Source organism: Monodelphis domestica, chromosome 6 (assembly GCF_027887165.1).
Source record: "Monodelphis domestica isolate mMonDom1 chromosome 6, mMonDom1.pri, whole genome shotgun sequence".
Lineage (NCBI taxonomy): Eukaryota > Metazoa > Chordata > Mammalia > Didelphimorphia > Didelphidae > Monodelphis > Monodelphis domestica.
In genome coordinates, this window is record NC_077232.1 from 139,860,771 (window position 1) to 139,877,917 (window position 17,147).

General features: G+C 32.4%; 1 protein-coding gene across 4 annotated transcripts in view; it reads left to right on the plus strand.

Moving 5' to 3' along the window:
• Nucleotides 1-17,147, plus strand: part of FIP1L1 (factor interacting with PAPOLA and CPSF1) — a 94,765-nt gene that overhangs the window by 36,128 nt on the left and 41,490 nt on the right. For all 4 annotated transcript variants that reach the window (XM_007496457.3, XM_001363511.4, XM_007496456.3 and 1 more), the window contains 2 exons: nucleotides 4,695-4,788; nucleotides 7,561-7,717. In XM_007496457.3, coding sequence (XP_007496519.2) covers nucleotides 4,695-4,788; nucleotides 7,561-7,717 — 251 coding nt within the window. The remainder of the gene's footprint in view (nucleotides 1-4,694; nucleotides 4,789-7,560; nucleotides 7,718-17,147) is intronic.

Sequence of the window (17,147 nt, forward strand, 5' to 3'; positions counted from 1 at the left end):
AGCTGCCACCACGACAAGATGTCAGAACGCTTAACACACTGCCAGCCAGAGTCATCTCTTCGGGGAAAGAGGAAGAGACAGGAAGTGACGTGCCTTATATAGACGTTTTTACATCACTTTTCTGCGTCTCATCTGTACCAATGATAGCTTAGCTTGACTTAGGACAGCCCACGAGTCGGTCAGCTGTTTTCTGCACATGTCTGTTGCCTTTTTTTCCAGATACGTAATCTTGAGTATGGTGCAGGCATCCTGACCTTGTTAAACTGAGTAGGGTGGAGAAATGTGGACTTCCCAAAACCTGATTCTGTTATTCCAAGTATCTCTGTTGTTATTGATCAGGAAATAGCTAAATCAAATCTTCTAAACCAGTGGTTCTCAACATTTCTAATGCCGTGACCCTAAAATACAGTTCCTCATGTTGCAGTGACCCCAAACCAAAACATTATTTTGGTGGCTACTTCAAAACTGTAATTTTGCTACAGTTATGATTCGAAATGTAAATACCTGATATGCATTATGTATTCTCATTGCTACAAATTGAGAGGTTGAGAAACCCTGTTCTAAACAATGGTCTGATTAGGGTGGAATCCCTTTAAAATTCACAATATATCATGAGCGTACTAGAGAATCAGTATTATATAGTGGTTAGCAAGCTGGCCTCAAAATCAGGAAAAACTGAATTTAAAAACCTATTTCTAATACATACTGTCGTTGTGACCTCCAAACAAGACACTTCTGACATCTCAGCTCCTAAGACAATTCTCTAAAACTAAAACAATTGCAAATCTGCATTGGTAGAGGGTTCCCCCACTCCCCATGGGGAGGTAGCTATACCAGTGAAATTAAAGGTCTAGACTATGAATGCTTGAATCTTAACTCTTTTGACATTTCACTAATGGCATTAACAGGCATTCACATAGTCTTAAACTATGTCTCTAAACTTGGCCAGCCATTAGCCAAATCCAAGATTCCAAGAAGACCAGGATAGGATAGTTCATCATTCACATGTTAGTAGTAGTAGGAGTCTTTCAATTTATATTCCTTACTAATAATCTGTATCAGCCAACAGCATCATTGCTAGCAAAAAGCAGATAATTTTATATGAATTTTAAAAATTGGACCTTTTTGAATGATGTTTTGATGTTATAGAAAAATGTCTTTAAACCACAAGATAAGAGTTTGGGGTCCTAGCCCTGTCTTCAACTAGCTATGATTCTAGACAAGTTACTTTATTTCTGGGATTCTTCTTTCTTTTCATTATAAAGAGAAGACTACAAAAGATGATGCCCTAATTTTCTGATTCTATGATTACTACTTGGGATCATTATTTTCTAAGTTCACTTTTGAGTACTAGGTTCTTGAATATATGTTTACTATAATTTTCATTTTCTGTTTCTTTTAACTGAGGCTTTTAAAATAATGTATTGTCAACTGTATTGCCATAATCTTTAAAATATTATCCTCCTTTAAGCACATAAAAGGCATTCAAACCTTATGCTTGGTTATTTGGGGGTGGGTGGAATAATATCTTATGTAACAATTACACTATAAAATTTTTGTTTGCATTTTGTGGTTTGGAAAATTTGCAAATTCTGTAGAGTGATGTGACAGATTAAATACTGTACTATTGTGATTATTGGATGTTTTGGGGTAGTAGTATTCTAGAAATTTTATTTGTTCTGTGTTTGGAGAGAGGTAAATGTTTGAGAACTACTATGTTAAAATGTGAGATTAAAGACAGAAATTTCTTCTCTAATCATTATTTAAGTTGTTCTTTGCTCCGTTCTTTAAGAATTTCTTCATAGGAAATGCCTTGGAGAACTTTGGGTTCTATATCATATTACCTGATGACAACCTTTTAAAACCTTAAAACTTAAAATTTTAGTTTGTGTTTGTTTCTGATCCTGTTTTAAAGTAGTTAAACTTGATCTAAGGCATAAAGTCATCAACATGTTTTTTAATTTATTACATTATAGAGGAAAGTATTCTCCCTTATATATGTATGTTATATATGTAGAAAACATCGTATAGTAATTACCATGTATCACAGGCAACATAACTAGAGAAAACTACAGAGAAATGAATAGCTTATGATCTCAATCTGTTACTTTAATTACTCAGTTGTTAAAAGGTTATGATTGAAGGTATTATACCTCATTATACATGTTAGCTGATTAATAAATATTATTTCTTTGTCTCCAGTTTAATAACCTTGAAACAGAAACATTTGATGATACTAATTCATAGTCAAAGAAAATGACTAAAATCCTGGTTTTAAAAGAGATCTTAAAGATGTGTCCTTATGGGTGCCCATATTAAGTTAATTTGATGCCAGGATTAAAAATCAATTCAGACTTTAAATAAAAGTTTAAAGCTATAAAGGAAAGATGTCTTTGTACTTTAGTTTTGAATTCTTTGAAAGTGAATTAGTTAACTTTTTTCTTGACATATATATATAGTGGTCCCCAGTTCCCAAAACCTGGGTCCCAGGACTTAGTTACCTAAAATTCATCATTTTTTTAAGCTCCCAAATTTTTCTGCCCTCCCTCCTCAGATAGCTATATAAAGCATATTTCCAGACTTTATTACAGTACATATATGGAGACATTTGGGGGAGACAGAATGTTAATTTTTGCTTTCCTTGTAAGCACAGGCCATTTTTGGATTATACATTGGGCTCTTGCTTATTAGAATAAGAGCCCCTAATGTTCTGTGTAGGTAAATTTTCTCTATTTTTATTTTTAGAGCTAGCTTTGCTGCCCAAGATTTTTTTCATAAACAGTATTTAACCAGTTATGATTTTATTTTGATTTATTAGCATTTTAGCCAAGGATCATTAATAACTTTTTAACCTTTTTTTCCCTTGGTGGGAATCAATTAAATCATATTAATTTATACTCAGTACTTTTGTTCAGGAACCGTTTGTTTTGAAAGGAGAGAGATTTTTGCTATTATGGCAGGAAACTTGTTGCTTTGAAGGGCAGGCTTGGAAGGATTGTTGCCATTATTTGGGTAGTAAAAGAAGAACCAGAGACTAGGGGACCCTTGAAGAATGAAGAATTTGGGATTTTAAAGGATTGGGAGGATGTTAAATAGAGTTGGGATAATGGGAATTTTAGGATTTTCTTAGGCTGCTTCTTGTCTTTTCTGACTGCTATTTATTGGTTTCAGGTAATGCAAGAGAAATAAATACTTGGTGGGGAAAATTGCAGTTATTTGTTTATTCTAACTTTTTGTTATATCTAGTTTATGTGTTATTGTATTTTTACTTAGATATATTAGAATTTATAACTTTGGGAGTTTTATACATTTTTAAAAGAATACTTAGTACTAGTTACTAATACATTTTATTACTAGGTATTCAATTTAGCAGAATAAAATGAAATTTTGTTTCTTCATTAATAGTCATTTTAATTTTCTTCCTCAATTTAAAGTAGTATACATTTATGTTTTATTTAACTTGAAAGATTCTGTAGTACAGTGCTGTATTCCATGAATTCAGATTCAGATTCAAAGGATATTTTCTTTCTTTAAAGAAATTTATATAAAGTACCTAGTATATTGATAGCTATGGGGCACAGCGAATAAAGTACTGGGCCTGATCTCAAAAAGACTCATTTTCCTAACACCAAATTTGGCTTTACTAACTTTGTGACCCTGGGCAAGTCACTGAGCCCTGTTTGCCTCAGTTTTTTCCTTTGTAAAATGATCTAAGAGGGAAATGGTAAACCTCTCTCCTCTTTTCCAAGAAAACCCCAAACGAGGTCACAAAGAATAGAGCATGACTGAACAAACCTCCGCAAATATTAACTTTATTTTTTTTTTACTGTAAATATTTTCCACATTTTTAAAAGCTTTCTATATGAGGTAATTTGATTTTTATTTTGCTGTTGCATTGTTGCCATATGATTTTATGACTTCCTGTAGTTCTTAAAGGAGAGAAAATTGACATTAAAGGTTTTAGTTTAAATTTTTAAAGCCTCAAGTTTTTAAGAGTAGAAAATTGGCTTCCTAATTATTTACTTTTCTGCTTTTAACTCAAAAAATATTCATTTAAAATTATTTTTCTTACATTAAAAAAGACATTAATTGAAAATTTTCAATTAATTTTCATAACATTCTAAAAGTCTATGCCAAAAACATATGTGCTGCAATATATAATGATCCCTCATTAACTATTAAGCATTTTTATTATTCCTTTTATCTACCTAGTTTAACATATTCAGATAGGAATTAGTTTTTCAGTTTTAACTTAATTTCCTGGCTTTTGTAGTATTCCTATAACATTATTTTAATGTTGCAATCAATTTTAGAGGGTGAAGATTCACTGATTATCTAACTTGTTTTCTTAAGAATCATAACAATATTATAAAATGAGGAGTTAGTAAATATCATTCAGTAAATAATGGTTTTCTCAAGTACCATGTTGGTCTAAGTATAGGCCACATTTGTTCTTCATACTAGCTTATCTAAAAATAAGTAAAGAATGTAATCAGTGTTATTTTGTACTTGGTATGTATTTTCCCTCAAAAATTCTTCTTTTAAGGATGTGGAGTATATTTGGACCACTACTATAATATAATCTTATGCTGAAGTGCTAAAGAATCTCAAGTAGGCTTGGTTTTCCGTTTTAAATATAGTTCTTAGAAATAGTCTTGAGGTGTGATGCTGAGTTAATATGACTTCTATTACAGGAGATTATCTGGCACAATAGATGTAATTGGTCAGACTATCACCATCAGCCGAGTAGAAGGAAGACGGCGGGCAAATGAAAATAGCAATATCCAGGTTGAGTATTTTCAAATTTTATATTTTTCCTATGCAACAGATTATTTCTCATTATAAGAAAGATAAATCATATATCATTTAGGTTCAAAGGAATTGTGCGAGATATTAGGAGGAATATAAATATAAAATGTGACCCCCATCATTAAAATGATATAAGCCTATTGACTTGATTATTTATTATTGGCAGTTTTGAAAAAGATCTGAAAGTTGTTTTTTTTTTTCCAAGACTCTGGTAGTTCTAAGCAGATTTGTCATTTTTTTTTTTTTAGATTTGTCATTTCTAAAGTAGACCAAAAGTATTCTAAGTTTGTGCTTGACTAGAATATGCAGTAACCCATACGATCCATTTCACTACCACCAGCAAATCAATTTAGGTTATGTATGTAATATGATAAAGTATGCAATAAGACCAAATAATAAGATCAAGATCAAGTAATAAGATCAGTAGTTATTTATTTATAAATAGTCATGTTTGTGTGTATACTTGGACATTGAGCATTTACATAGAGTTTTGAGGTTTGCAAAGAGCTTTACAAATATATAATTTCATCCTCACAGCTCTAGCGGTAGATTTTATTACTACCCAATTTTACAAATGAGACTGTGGCAGACAGATTAAGTCCAGGATTGTATATACAGTAAGTGCCCCAGAGAGAGAATTTTAACTTGGGTCTTCCTGACTCCAGGTCTACTCCTTCTACTGTATCACCTAGCTACCCTGATAATGAAAATGCAACAAAGTACTTTGTAGATACTTTGTAAGGTTAACAATACTGTTACAGATTCTAAGATAATGATCTACTATAGTAGAATAGGTTTTCTATGTTTAAAGGAATATTGATTATAATCTTTTCAACTACATAGATGGTAAGTACCATTTGGTGTTAATTTACAGTATATATACATATCTTACACTTTTTTTAAAAAATCCTATAAAATAACAATCTTTCAAAAGACTGTATTTTAACAGCCATTCCTGACTTTCTAATTTTTAAAATGAATGTTACACAATAAGATTAACATTAGATTTATAATATTAAACATATGTTCATTGAGGACAAGAATTTGTATTTTTATTCCGAGCATAGTCCTGAGTGCTTAATAAATGTATTTTCTTTCTTTTTTTTTTTAAACCCTTACCTTCCATCTTGGAGTCAATATTGTGTATTGGCTCCAAGGCAGAAGAGTGGTAAGGGCTAGGCAATGGGGGTCAAGTGACTTGCCTAGGGTCACACAGCTAGGAAGTGGCTGAGGCCAGATTTGAACCTAGGACCTCCCATCTCTAGGCCTGGCTCTCATTCCACTGAGCTACCCAGCTGCCCCTTAATAAATGTATTTTCATAGGGACAACCAGGTGACACCATGAATAGAGTGTCAGGCCTGTATTCAGAAGGATCTGCATTTGATTTTGACCCTACCTGAGTCCCTTAACCTCCTTGGCCTAGCCCTTGCTGCCCTTGTCTTAGAATTGCTAACACAGCAAGTAAGGGTCTAAATTGAATAAATATGTTTTCACTAATTTGCACACTCATTTGGAGCCAGAAGACTCGGGCCTCAATCTTGATTCTGAGTTTGTCTCTGGGACATTAAACACATTTCATATATCTCAGAACCTCAGTTTCTTCATCCACAAAAAATGAGAGTTCTAGTAATATCAAACTTCCCTGTGGGCCACATATTGACTTGGAAAATCACAATTAACATCTGCATATTTTATTTTTTTCTCATTTAAGCATTTCCCAATTACATTTTAATCTAGTTCAATGCACTGGGGAGTTTTGTGGGTTGCTCAGCCACTTTGATACCACTAGTCTAGGGTGATCTCTGAATGTACATACAAGTTAGTCCTTATTGCAAATCTGAGGCAAGTGAGACTTCCTATGCATTGATGAACCCACAGTTAATTGTGTGTTATTAGGAATATGACTTGGAATGAGTAACCTTGTGACTTCTCCTGCTTGTACAGTTGTTAGGAAAATTGGAGAAAACGCTGGGCCTAGAGTCAGGAAGACTCAAATCCAGCCACAGACATTTAGTACCTATGTGACCATAAGCAAGTCACTTAGCCTCTCTGCTTCAGTTTCCTCAACTGATGAAGCAATATGAAGATAATGAAAACGCCTGAATTGTAGGATTGTTATGAGGATCAAATGGGATATATGTAATGAACTTAGTTGCACATAGTAGGCACTATAAAATGCTTATTGTTTTCTCTCCTTCCTTCATATTAAATTAAGATCATACTTTAACCTCAGTCACTATTTTATTCATTCAAAGAGAAAACAGTTTCATGCCTTCTAGGAGTTTGCCTACTACTGGTGAAGCTCACATTTTGTTGGATATTGAATATTGTTGGGAATGCAGAATGATCTATACTTTTCCTGAACCCATTCTGCTCAGTAACTATATTATGAGCATATAGTTGGTCCATATCACCTTTAGTATTTAGGTGGTACCAAAGTATCACATGGCCTCTCTCTTTTATGTTTATGATTTTTTTATAGATAACACAAGTCATTTGGTGTATTTGCAGCCCAGTGGAACCCAGTAATGAAAGTTATTTTTGCATATGTATATGCTTTGGATATCTATAGAATAATTAAGAATTTCAACCTTAATAAGGTTAAGCTTAGTTCCAAAACTGTCCCTTACCTCTACATTATGAAATATTCAGTTATCTTTTTTTTCCATTTCTTTCTGGAATGGAATTACAATTACTCTTTAGAAAACATAAATTACATAGGTATGTACAAATGTTCTTAATTCTTATAGGTTCTTTCCGAAAGATCTGCTGCTGAAGTAGACAACAATTTTAGCAAACCACCTCCATTTTTCCCTCCAGGAGCTCCTCCAACTCATCTCCCACCACCTCCATTTCTTCCTCCTCCTCCAACTGTCAGCACTGCTCCACCTCTGATTCCACCCCCAGGTAAGTAATAAACGTAACTTTTTTGAAAAGAAAAGCAATCTGAAAGTGCTTCTTTTATTTCTTCCAGGAAGAATATAAAATGTACCATTATTTCAATAGTAACTTAGATAATGGTACAACACATGATGCATGTGAAGTTGCTTTAATGAAGATCTAACAAACACACATGTTCATGTGTGTATCATGTGTAATATGTAATATAGAGAGATATACAATTATGTGTGTATATACTTATCATACACACATCTTGGGAGGTTTGAGCACTAATCTATGACTTAATGAGTTTAGGGGAACCCTATTGGTAAGGAAACTCCCTGCAGAGATTCATATTGACAACTCAGCTATAACTTAAGGTATTAAAGAGTTGCTCGGGCCATTGAGAATTTGAGTGACAACTGGCATGCGTCAACTTTCCCTTCCTTGTATCATATTGATCCTTATGTACACACATGTACAAAGTATCACGTTGTTTCAAAAGCACTGTTATATATAATATATATAATAAAATATATATATAATAAAAAAAATAAAATAATTAATTAGAAAATATACTGTAATTGTAAACATAAGTATATCAGACTCTCCCCAAATACATTTAATACTATATCCATATATAAAAATGTTTATTTAAAATATAAAATATACTTCTAAAGTTGTTTTTAAAGTCTTTTCAAGAGACATTTTAATAATCTGGGAAAAAAGATTATTCTGTTTATAAAAGTCATAAAAATATTAGGATTTGTTTCTCTTTTTGTACTACATATTCATTTACTTGGGCTTCTAATTCTTAATCAAATTTTTTAAATGAAATAGCAAAAAGATGTTCTGTTTTTAAATATATTCAGGTCTACTCTTGATTATGGCAATGAGAATTAAGAATAACAGAAAAAATTGAAATACATATAATTGAGTAACTATCCTAACTCTCAGCATATAATCAACAAACATCTGATTAAAACTACTAACAGGAAACAGAATTGATACAGTAAAAGCTTTGCTTCCTTCCTTAACTGTTTTTCATGTTAAGGGAGGTGTTAATGCTTACATAATTGTATACTACACCTCATATTACAAAAATGAAGCTACCACTGTGCTGAAAGTGTTTTGTGATGTTTTTTTTTTCCCCAATATTATCAGACATGAGAGACTTTCCATTTATTGAAGAACTACCCAAGGTGATCCTAAAATTCAGCACTAAAAAATGGCCTATATGGGGGCAGCTGGGTTGCTCAGTGGAATGAGAGCCAGGCCTAGAGATGGGAGGTCCTAGGTTCAAATCTGGCCTCAGTTACTTCCTAGCTGTGTGACCCTAGGCAAGTCACTTGACCCCCATTGCCTAGCCCTTACCACTCTTCTGCCTTGGAACCAATACACAGTATTGACTCCAAGATGGAAGGTAAGGGTTTAAAAAAAAAATGGCCTATATGTACAAATGGATGTTCTAGCTTTCTAAAGTACTACAGCTCTGCTCAACAAGACCAGTTTTTTTTTTGTTTTTGTTTTCATGGGAAGTTTAAAGAAACTATATGGTCGGTTTAGATGTAAATCATGGGAAACAGCTATGAAAAGTGGAATCATGGTGGCAATAGTGACTTGTATATGTATAAGTCCTGCCTTGAAATATACTCTTTTCATTGTTTAAACTGTTGTTTCATTCATCCTTTTTGAAATCCCACCAATTAAAGTATCTTTGAAACCAGCAAACATTTCTAAATTTGCAAATACTTCTGAGATTACATGTAACCCTCTAATCATCCCCTTTTTGTCTTGAATTAGTTCAAATTGCTCTCTTCCTAACACCTAGATAGAAGCAATTTCAGTGAAGAATAGGAATTTTATGTGGTAGGGGAAGAGGTAAGTAACTTTGGACAGTAAGGCAGACTTCAGTGGAATTCCAAAATAGACCACCAACAATCTGGGAAACAGGAGTTAGAGGGTTAATAGGTGCCAGAAATTAACCTTAATTTACCTCATGTCAGTTGCATGTCTAGAAATTTTCTTTTTCTTCCTGACATTCATAATACTATTTACAAGAGAAACATGCTCCTTCCAAATAACTAGCTTAAAGTCAACTTTTGGAACACAACTCATTCATCAGTTGAAGACTATCTATATTAAGATAGTTAACCCATGACTTTGACCTTTTGAATATACTAAAAATTGTCGAAACAACAAAAGGAAGTCACAATAGCATAAATAAATCACAAACTGGTTAACTTGTTATATTAGTTTAGCTTTATAACTTTTAACTACTTTCAGAGGTAATTTTTTAGTTTAGAAGAATTAAGAGTAAGAATAAGTATATTCATTAAGGCTTTTGTGGTAGGTGTCCTTTACTTAAAATGCCTAAATTTCACATGAGAATAAAAGGTTTATTTAAAGAGCATTTGACACTCCTGCCATAGGTTGCACCTATACAATCTTAGCTCACAGTTTGTTTTTTCTCTTCGCTGTTGTTTGTAAGGGAATGCAGATGGTGGTAAAATCCACCCCTGGAAAGAGATGTGCTCATCCTATAGGTTTACGGTGCCCAGGGTCTCTATAAAATAAGAGTATGGCATTATTTGGCAAAAGCACAAGTGTCCTTAATATTGCTCTCTCAACCTCCAGATGGCTGCTTAGACCAATACTCTTCTAGTATAAATAGAATGCCAACTCACAGAAGTCACCTAATCCTGTTATATGTTTTTTATCTGCACTGTCAACTTTCATTTATGTCTGTTGTGGATTTTTAAAAATTACAATCCAAAAAGCTCCATAACAACCTCCCTCTTTTTTTTACACTTGGCATTTATCAATATGTAATTTTAGTGTCATTTTATGCTTTAGTAAGATAACTTCAAGACTACTTAAGTGTAAATATACAGAGAAATGTGTAATGTAGTTCAAAACTATGTATTTATAATTTTAGATTATCTGAACTACTAGATTGTATTTGTTAATGTAAGTCGTTTAGAGTTAACCGAGCTTTAATACAATTAAGTGACTCAGGTGAAATTTTTAATATTCTTTATCAAAGGAGCCACATATGTATTCACTATACTCTGTAGGATCTATTAGAGGGGTGAAGGGGGGATGAATTTGGAATCAGAACTAAACTCATATCCCAGCTCTGCCTCAGTACTGTATTGTGACCTCAGGCAAGTTATTTAACCTTTCCGGGCCTCTAGTTCCCCATCTGTAAAATTGAAGTGGACACTAGATGATTTCAATTTTTAGTCTCTATTTCCTACTAGTCTTTCAAAATTAGAAGACCCAGAGAACTGCAGGTTGCAATTAAAGCATTAAAAGACTACACTATACCTCCTTTAAAAATTAAAGGTTTTCTGTATTCTTTCCTTTTATCAAATGCAAAAGCAAAGATAAAAGTGATGCCAAAGAATTCTTTAAGAATCAGTTTTTATGTTCCAGTTTTGCTTTTGTGGTTATTGACATTAATACATGTATCGGACAGTTTTTAATAAAACTAAACATATCATAAAACGTCACTCTTAAAGAACAAAAACATAATTTGTAGTTCATAATGATTCTTTCTTGGAGATCTATAAATAAATGCATAAACAGATGGAATTGCTTCTGAATGGTCAAACAATTTGATGTTTAATATCACTTATGGTTCTGTTTCTATATTCCCTGCAAGTAGCCTTTATTCCATTTGGCCAACAATACCCAACATCCATACATATCTCTCAGACCAATAATTATAACAATGTAACCTGAGAAGGAAGGGGGAAAGAGAAAGGAAGAACTGTCAAGAAAAGTAAGCAGTGATAGGAATCTGGCAGTAAAATTAGGGGAGCAAGAATTGATGGGACCTTTATCCCTAAACTAAAATCTCTTATATTGGAATTAGAAATTAAGTAAAAATATGGTAGTTGTGACAGTGCAGTTGATAGTATGGCCACCAAAATGGGTCATATTTCTTATTCAGAAAATCATTTTATTTAGTTGGCCATCATTGTATTGGCAGGATAAAATTATAAATTAAACTACAACCACGATGTTTGTGGAATGGATTATTTTAAAGTATTACTCTTTTGTTTTAACTCTTACAAATATGTCTTTAATATTACTAGTATATTTTTCTCCCTTAAGTATGCTGAGCAGAACTGAAGGGGCTTTTTCCAGGATCTTACAGTGCCTTGCATTCATAATTTTGAACATTCCACTTTATTGCATAGTCATATAGCTATAGAAACTTAAGTTAAATATTTATTGTCCCCACAGTACATGATCTAGAAGTTGCTTTTGAAGAAATCCCTTAGAAACTTTTTCTTTTTGTTTTGTGATTCACTTCTTTAAAAGTAAAGTAGATAAAAGGGGGGAAATGGTTATTTGAGAGAATCAGTAAGATGTGTAACACTTAAGGTTTTACTACATAGTAAATAAGATTTGAAGTTAAAAATATTTCATGTCATGGTGAATAAAAATATTTCTACCTTGGAATGTTACAGACTAGATATGTAGAAAGTGGGGTAATTACAATCAGGGCAAGGACAGAAGAAAAATAGTCAGAACAAGGTTGTTTGTATTTAATTTACCCAAGGAAGAAATCTAATTGTTGGATCTTGGTGGTTTTGACCGAAGCATCTTTTATGCCTGTGCCTACTATGTTAGATGTAAAATCCACTTTGTAGTCATAGAATTCATATTTTAAAATATTACGGTATTTTTTGTGATGTTACTATCTTGATTGTTAAAATGAAGTCTGGGAAGTGGTCTAGATTAGCCATTACTGATCTTTAGCAAGGTTTATTTAACTGACCAAGTAGGACCATAGCAGCAACTCGTTCTGCTACATGTACTTTCCTGAAAGAAATAATCAAATCAAGATATGTAATTTGATTTTGTTTTCTTCATTTTAATGAAAATGTTTTGCATTTTACATTTATTCATGACATTCATTTCTTGAAACAAGGTATATATGTGAAATGTTTATTTAAATGACTTCATGTTCATTTTCAACTTTTTATTTAACAGACTGGCTTATTTAATGCTCTTGATCATAAAGGCTACTTTTAACATCCTATGCTTCAAAAAAAAAAACCTCAATGTAAGTTAGAAGTCTGGGGCTTTGGTTCTTTTTAATTGTGCTGCAAATTCTGCTTGAAAGTTGTTAGTAAAATGGAATCTGCCATATATGTTGGTCTCAATAGAAGAGACAAAACTTCTATTTATACCACATATTAACTGATAATATTTGACTGAAAAATTAATGTATTTTATATATAAAGAATCTTTTTGAAACCTTTTTTAAAATAGATGCTCTGGGAGTGAGCAGCTAGGTAGCTCAGTGGATTGAGAACCAGGCCTAGAAACAGGAGGTCATGGATTCAAATTTGACCTCAAGCTCTTCCTATCTGTGTGACCCTGGACAAGTCACTCAACCCCATTGCCTAGCCTTTATCAATCTTCTGTCTTGGAACCAATACCCAGTATTGATTCTAAGATGGAAGGTAAGGATATTATATACACACACACACACACACTCTCTCTCTCTCTCTCTCTCTCTTTCTCTCTCTCTCTCTCTCTCTCTCTCTCTCTGATGGGTTTTTTTTTTTCATATTTTTCTTACATTGTCTTTTCTTGTACCTTCCTAAACAAACTCAGAAATAATATCACCATTTTCCTTGAAACTTTAATGTATTATTTATAAAAAGCTGCATTTGTTAACCTCTTATAATTGGCATATACTGGTAATTGAAAACTATGATTTTTTAAAAAATGGTTTCACTAGTTTAGAAGTCTTCCAGTGTTGATTTTGAAAACCAGTGTAGAATTTTTCCTTTTGTGATTTCTCTTCTTTTTTTTTAAATCAATCAAAGGAATTACTTTCCTAGGACTATAGATGCCTTTAATTTCAAAGTTTAAATGTTTTGGTCTTCATCAGTGACCCTGTTCTATGACATGATTATATGGAAGAGATCTCTTCTAAAGAAAATTTTTGTAGAAATATTAAGATGGTAAATAGAATTCAAGAAAATAATTTTGATTACCCATTAGGTAATTTTATAAAAAATAATTATAAGATTTAAAGTGTGAGAATCTCTAGCTATACCCTTAAAATTTTTTCTGTCATTATTTGGGGGGACTATATAAGAAAAGCATTTAAAAGAGTTGTCAGTGTTCATTGCAAAAGCAAAGCCTTCATCTTATAATGGACTGCCTTAAACTTTTTTCTAAGTTAGTTTTTTCCTACTTTTAAAAACTGATGCAAGAAAATTGAAGTGTTATTTCTTAAATTATAAAACTGCACTTTATTCCTCACTTCTAAGTTCTTTAACATAGAGATATGGTTAGATGTGGCTTATGTATTGAAATTGAAAATGTATTGTAATTGAAAAATATTACTAGGTACATAGAAAAGCAATCATTGGAAAGTGATTTTCAGATCAGTTAAAAAATATTATGATGTGTAAAAGTAGAGTTCAAATGACTAGTCTTGACTTTTTTGAAAAAATGTTACATAAAAACCCTTGTATTTCTGCACTTTATTTATAAGACTTTTTAGAGACCAGTAAAACTTTCCCTTTATAGTATATGATCAAGCTTAAGTGTTATTTATCATAAGAGTGCCATTGAGTTTTAGGAGTTGAGGGTATTGATGACAAAGGAAAATAAAATCTTTTAACCATATAATATAGCTTACATAATGTCCTATAGTAGGTAGAGCATAAATTAAAATCCTAGACCTTGTAAGAGATTACTTTCCATATGAAGTGTGTCTTTAAAATTCATTCAGAAGTTTTAATTCATTTTAACTAACGAATAGGGCTATATATTGGGATTGCGAAGATGATTCATTAGCATTCATTGTGTAAAGAACATACTCATTTTGAGGAGGACTACAAAAGAAAACATAAGGGCCTTTTCCCCTTAAAAAGAACTTTAGCAACCTTTATTCTTCTACCCCCAACTCTTGCACTATGATTTCAATACATACACTCTGACTTAGGAAGCAGTGATGTCACCAATGTGGATATTCTTTCTATGTCTTAACTACTCTTTTCATGAGTCACTTCTGACACCCCTCCCCCCCCCCCCAAAAAAAAGTCAGTAGGTGGCAAATATTGTGTTAATGATACTCTCCTAGTTTTCCTATTCTCATTCCCAGATAACAAGCATATAGTCAGTCTCCAACCCCTACTAGGAGGATTTCTAGCATAGGACCTTTGGAAATTTTTGGTTTATTAGCATAGCCTTTGAAAATCTACTTCTTATTCCATGCCAAAGCCTCAGCTACCATGTGAGCTGTGTGGCTGCAAGCTTTCTGAATTTAGTGATCCCTGTTTTAAGACTTAAATTTTAAAATTCCAGTCTCTACATAATGCTAAATCTACTTCTCTCAATATAATCAATGAAATTTTACAATGCTATAGTTTATATTTGAGGGGATTTTTCCTTAAAAGTCACTTGCTGGCACTGTTGAGCCAGAACACCTAAAACCTTTTTGTTCTCAATATCTGGATACTATATTTTGAGAGTTTCCAAAGGCAATATAAATGAATAAATTCTTTTCTTTCTCCGTTTAAGGATTTAAGGTCATGAAGAAAATTGATTGCTTCGTGCCCAATATATAAAAGGGTTTCTAAATAAATAAGGGCCCAATCAATAAATAAATGTTTAAGTGCCTACTCTGTGCCAGTACTGAACTAAGCACTGAAATTACAAATGTAAAAAAAAATAAGGCAGGATTAGTCTTCTCCATAGACAGAATATGTCTCTGTTTCAGCTCTTCTGTTGAGTACTAGAGCCTAAGGAAACAAAGCAGTGATTCTAAGTAAAGCAAGACTTCCTTTTTCTTACTGTATCAGAATTTTACATAGCAATCATGAGAAATTTTGCTATTTTCCATTTCAGTGTTTATGTTTTATGATTTGAATACTACTATTTTTATCATACATGTATAAGTTTTTATAATACTTGTAAAGTATAGGTATGCTTAGTTAACAAAATTTTTTAGTACAAGAAAATATTTATTTTTAAATGGGGAGATCAAGAAATGATATATTTGATAGGTTGAAAGATAGCTACCATTGACATTCTTTCCCCTCCCTTTTAATTGACATTTTTTGAGAAATTATGTAAATGAAGTGATTATAACCTAGTCAGAGGTACTGCCTCTTATAAAGATGCCAAAATATCAACTCATAATATTTTAGCTTTTAAAGGAGGATGCTTAATATTAATTTTTTCACTTAGAAGGCTTTAGCATGAAATGAACCGCAGTGAGATGGAAAAGGAATGCTAGGAAAGCCAGCATGAACTAGAACAAGTCCCTTTTCAGATCTGTGCTTTGCTCCTTGGTGAAAGTGAGTGAGTTGAATAAAATGAGCTTTCAGGTCTATTTTGTGCAATAGGCTGATAGAGACAGCAAATGCACATGCAGAAGTCTTAAAGGATAAGAAAAGATTATGAAATAATCTAACTTAGCTAGAGAATAGAATATATAAAGAAGAAGAATGCTTCAAAGTTATATAGGAGGCTTTGAGTGACTAGCTAAGGAGTTTATTTTTATTCTGTATCCCTCATTGTATTAAAAAAAAAACTATATTTGATTAGATCCTTTCCAGGTGGTTCTTGCTCTCATTCCCCAACAATTCCAATTTTTATTATTTGTAAAGCCATTAGTCGAAACGATAACTAATTATAACTTCATTCTTAATCTTATTAGGCTGTTATATCATAATTTTTTTTTCTGTTATAACCTTTTAATACATTTTAAATTTTCTGGAAATCATTCAAGAAAGCATTTATTAAACACCTACTGGGTTCCGAGTGGTATGCTAGACATCAAAATACATTGATAAAAATGATGTGCTCTCAAGGAACTTAACTTCCTTGGGGGAAACATCATGTACATATAAAATAAATACACAAAAGTAATGAGAGAGGGAGAACAGCACTAGTAGAACTCTGGTTATAAAGAATAGTCAGGGAATCGATCTTCTAAATTATAGTGTTTGAGCTGAGCTTTGAATAAAATAGGGCTTCTAAGAGGGAGTATTGAATACAATAAATTACAGTTATGGAACCTAGGTGGAGAGATAAGAGAATCCTTTGTGAGGAGTAGCAGTAATGCTAATTTGGATGAACTCAGAGGTATTTAGAGTGAAGAAATGTGTAATAAGGCTCAAAAAGATTTAAGACTCAAGTGATTTCTTAGTAATTTTAATGAAATCAATCATAAATGAAACTTGTTTGATATGAAAATAGCATGATTGGCTGATTATTTTGTGAAAACCAAAGGCTTATATAGCAATGAAATTAAGTACACATATATAAATAAATATTTTGTTGTTAAGTGCTTTCAGTTGTGTCTGACTCATTGTGACCTCATTTGGGGCTTTCTTACAAGGATACTGGAATTGTTTGCAGTTTTCTTTTCCAGCTTATTTTACACATGAGTAAACTGAGGCAAACAGAGAGC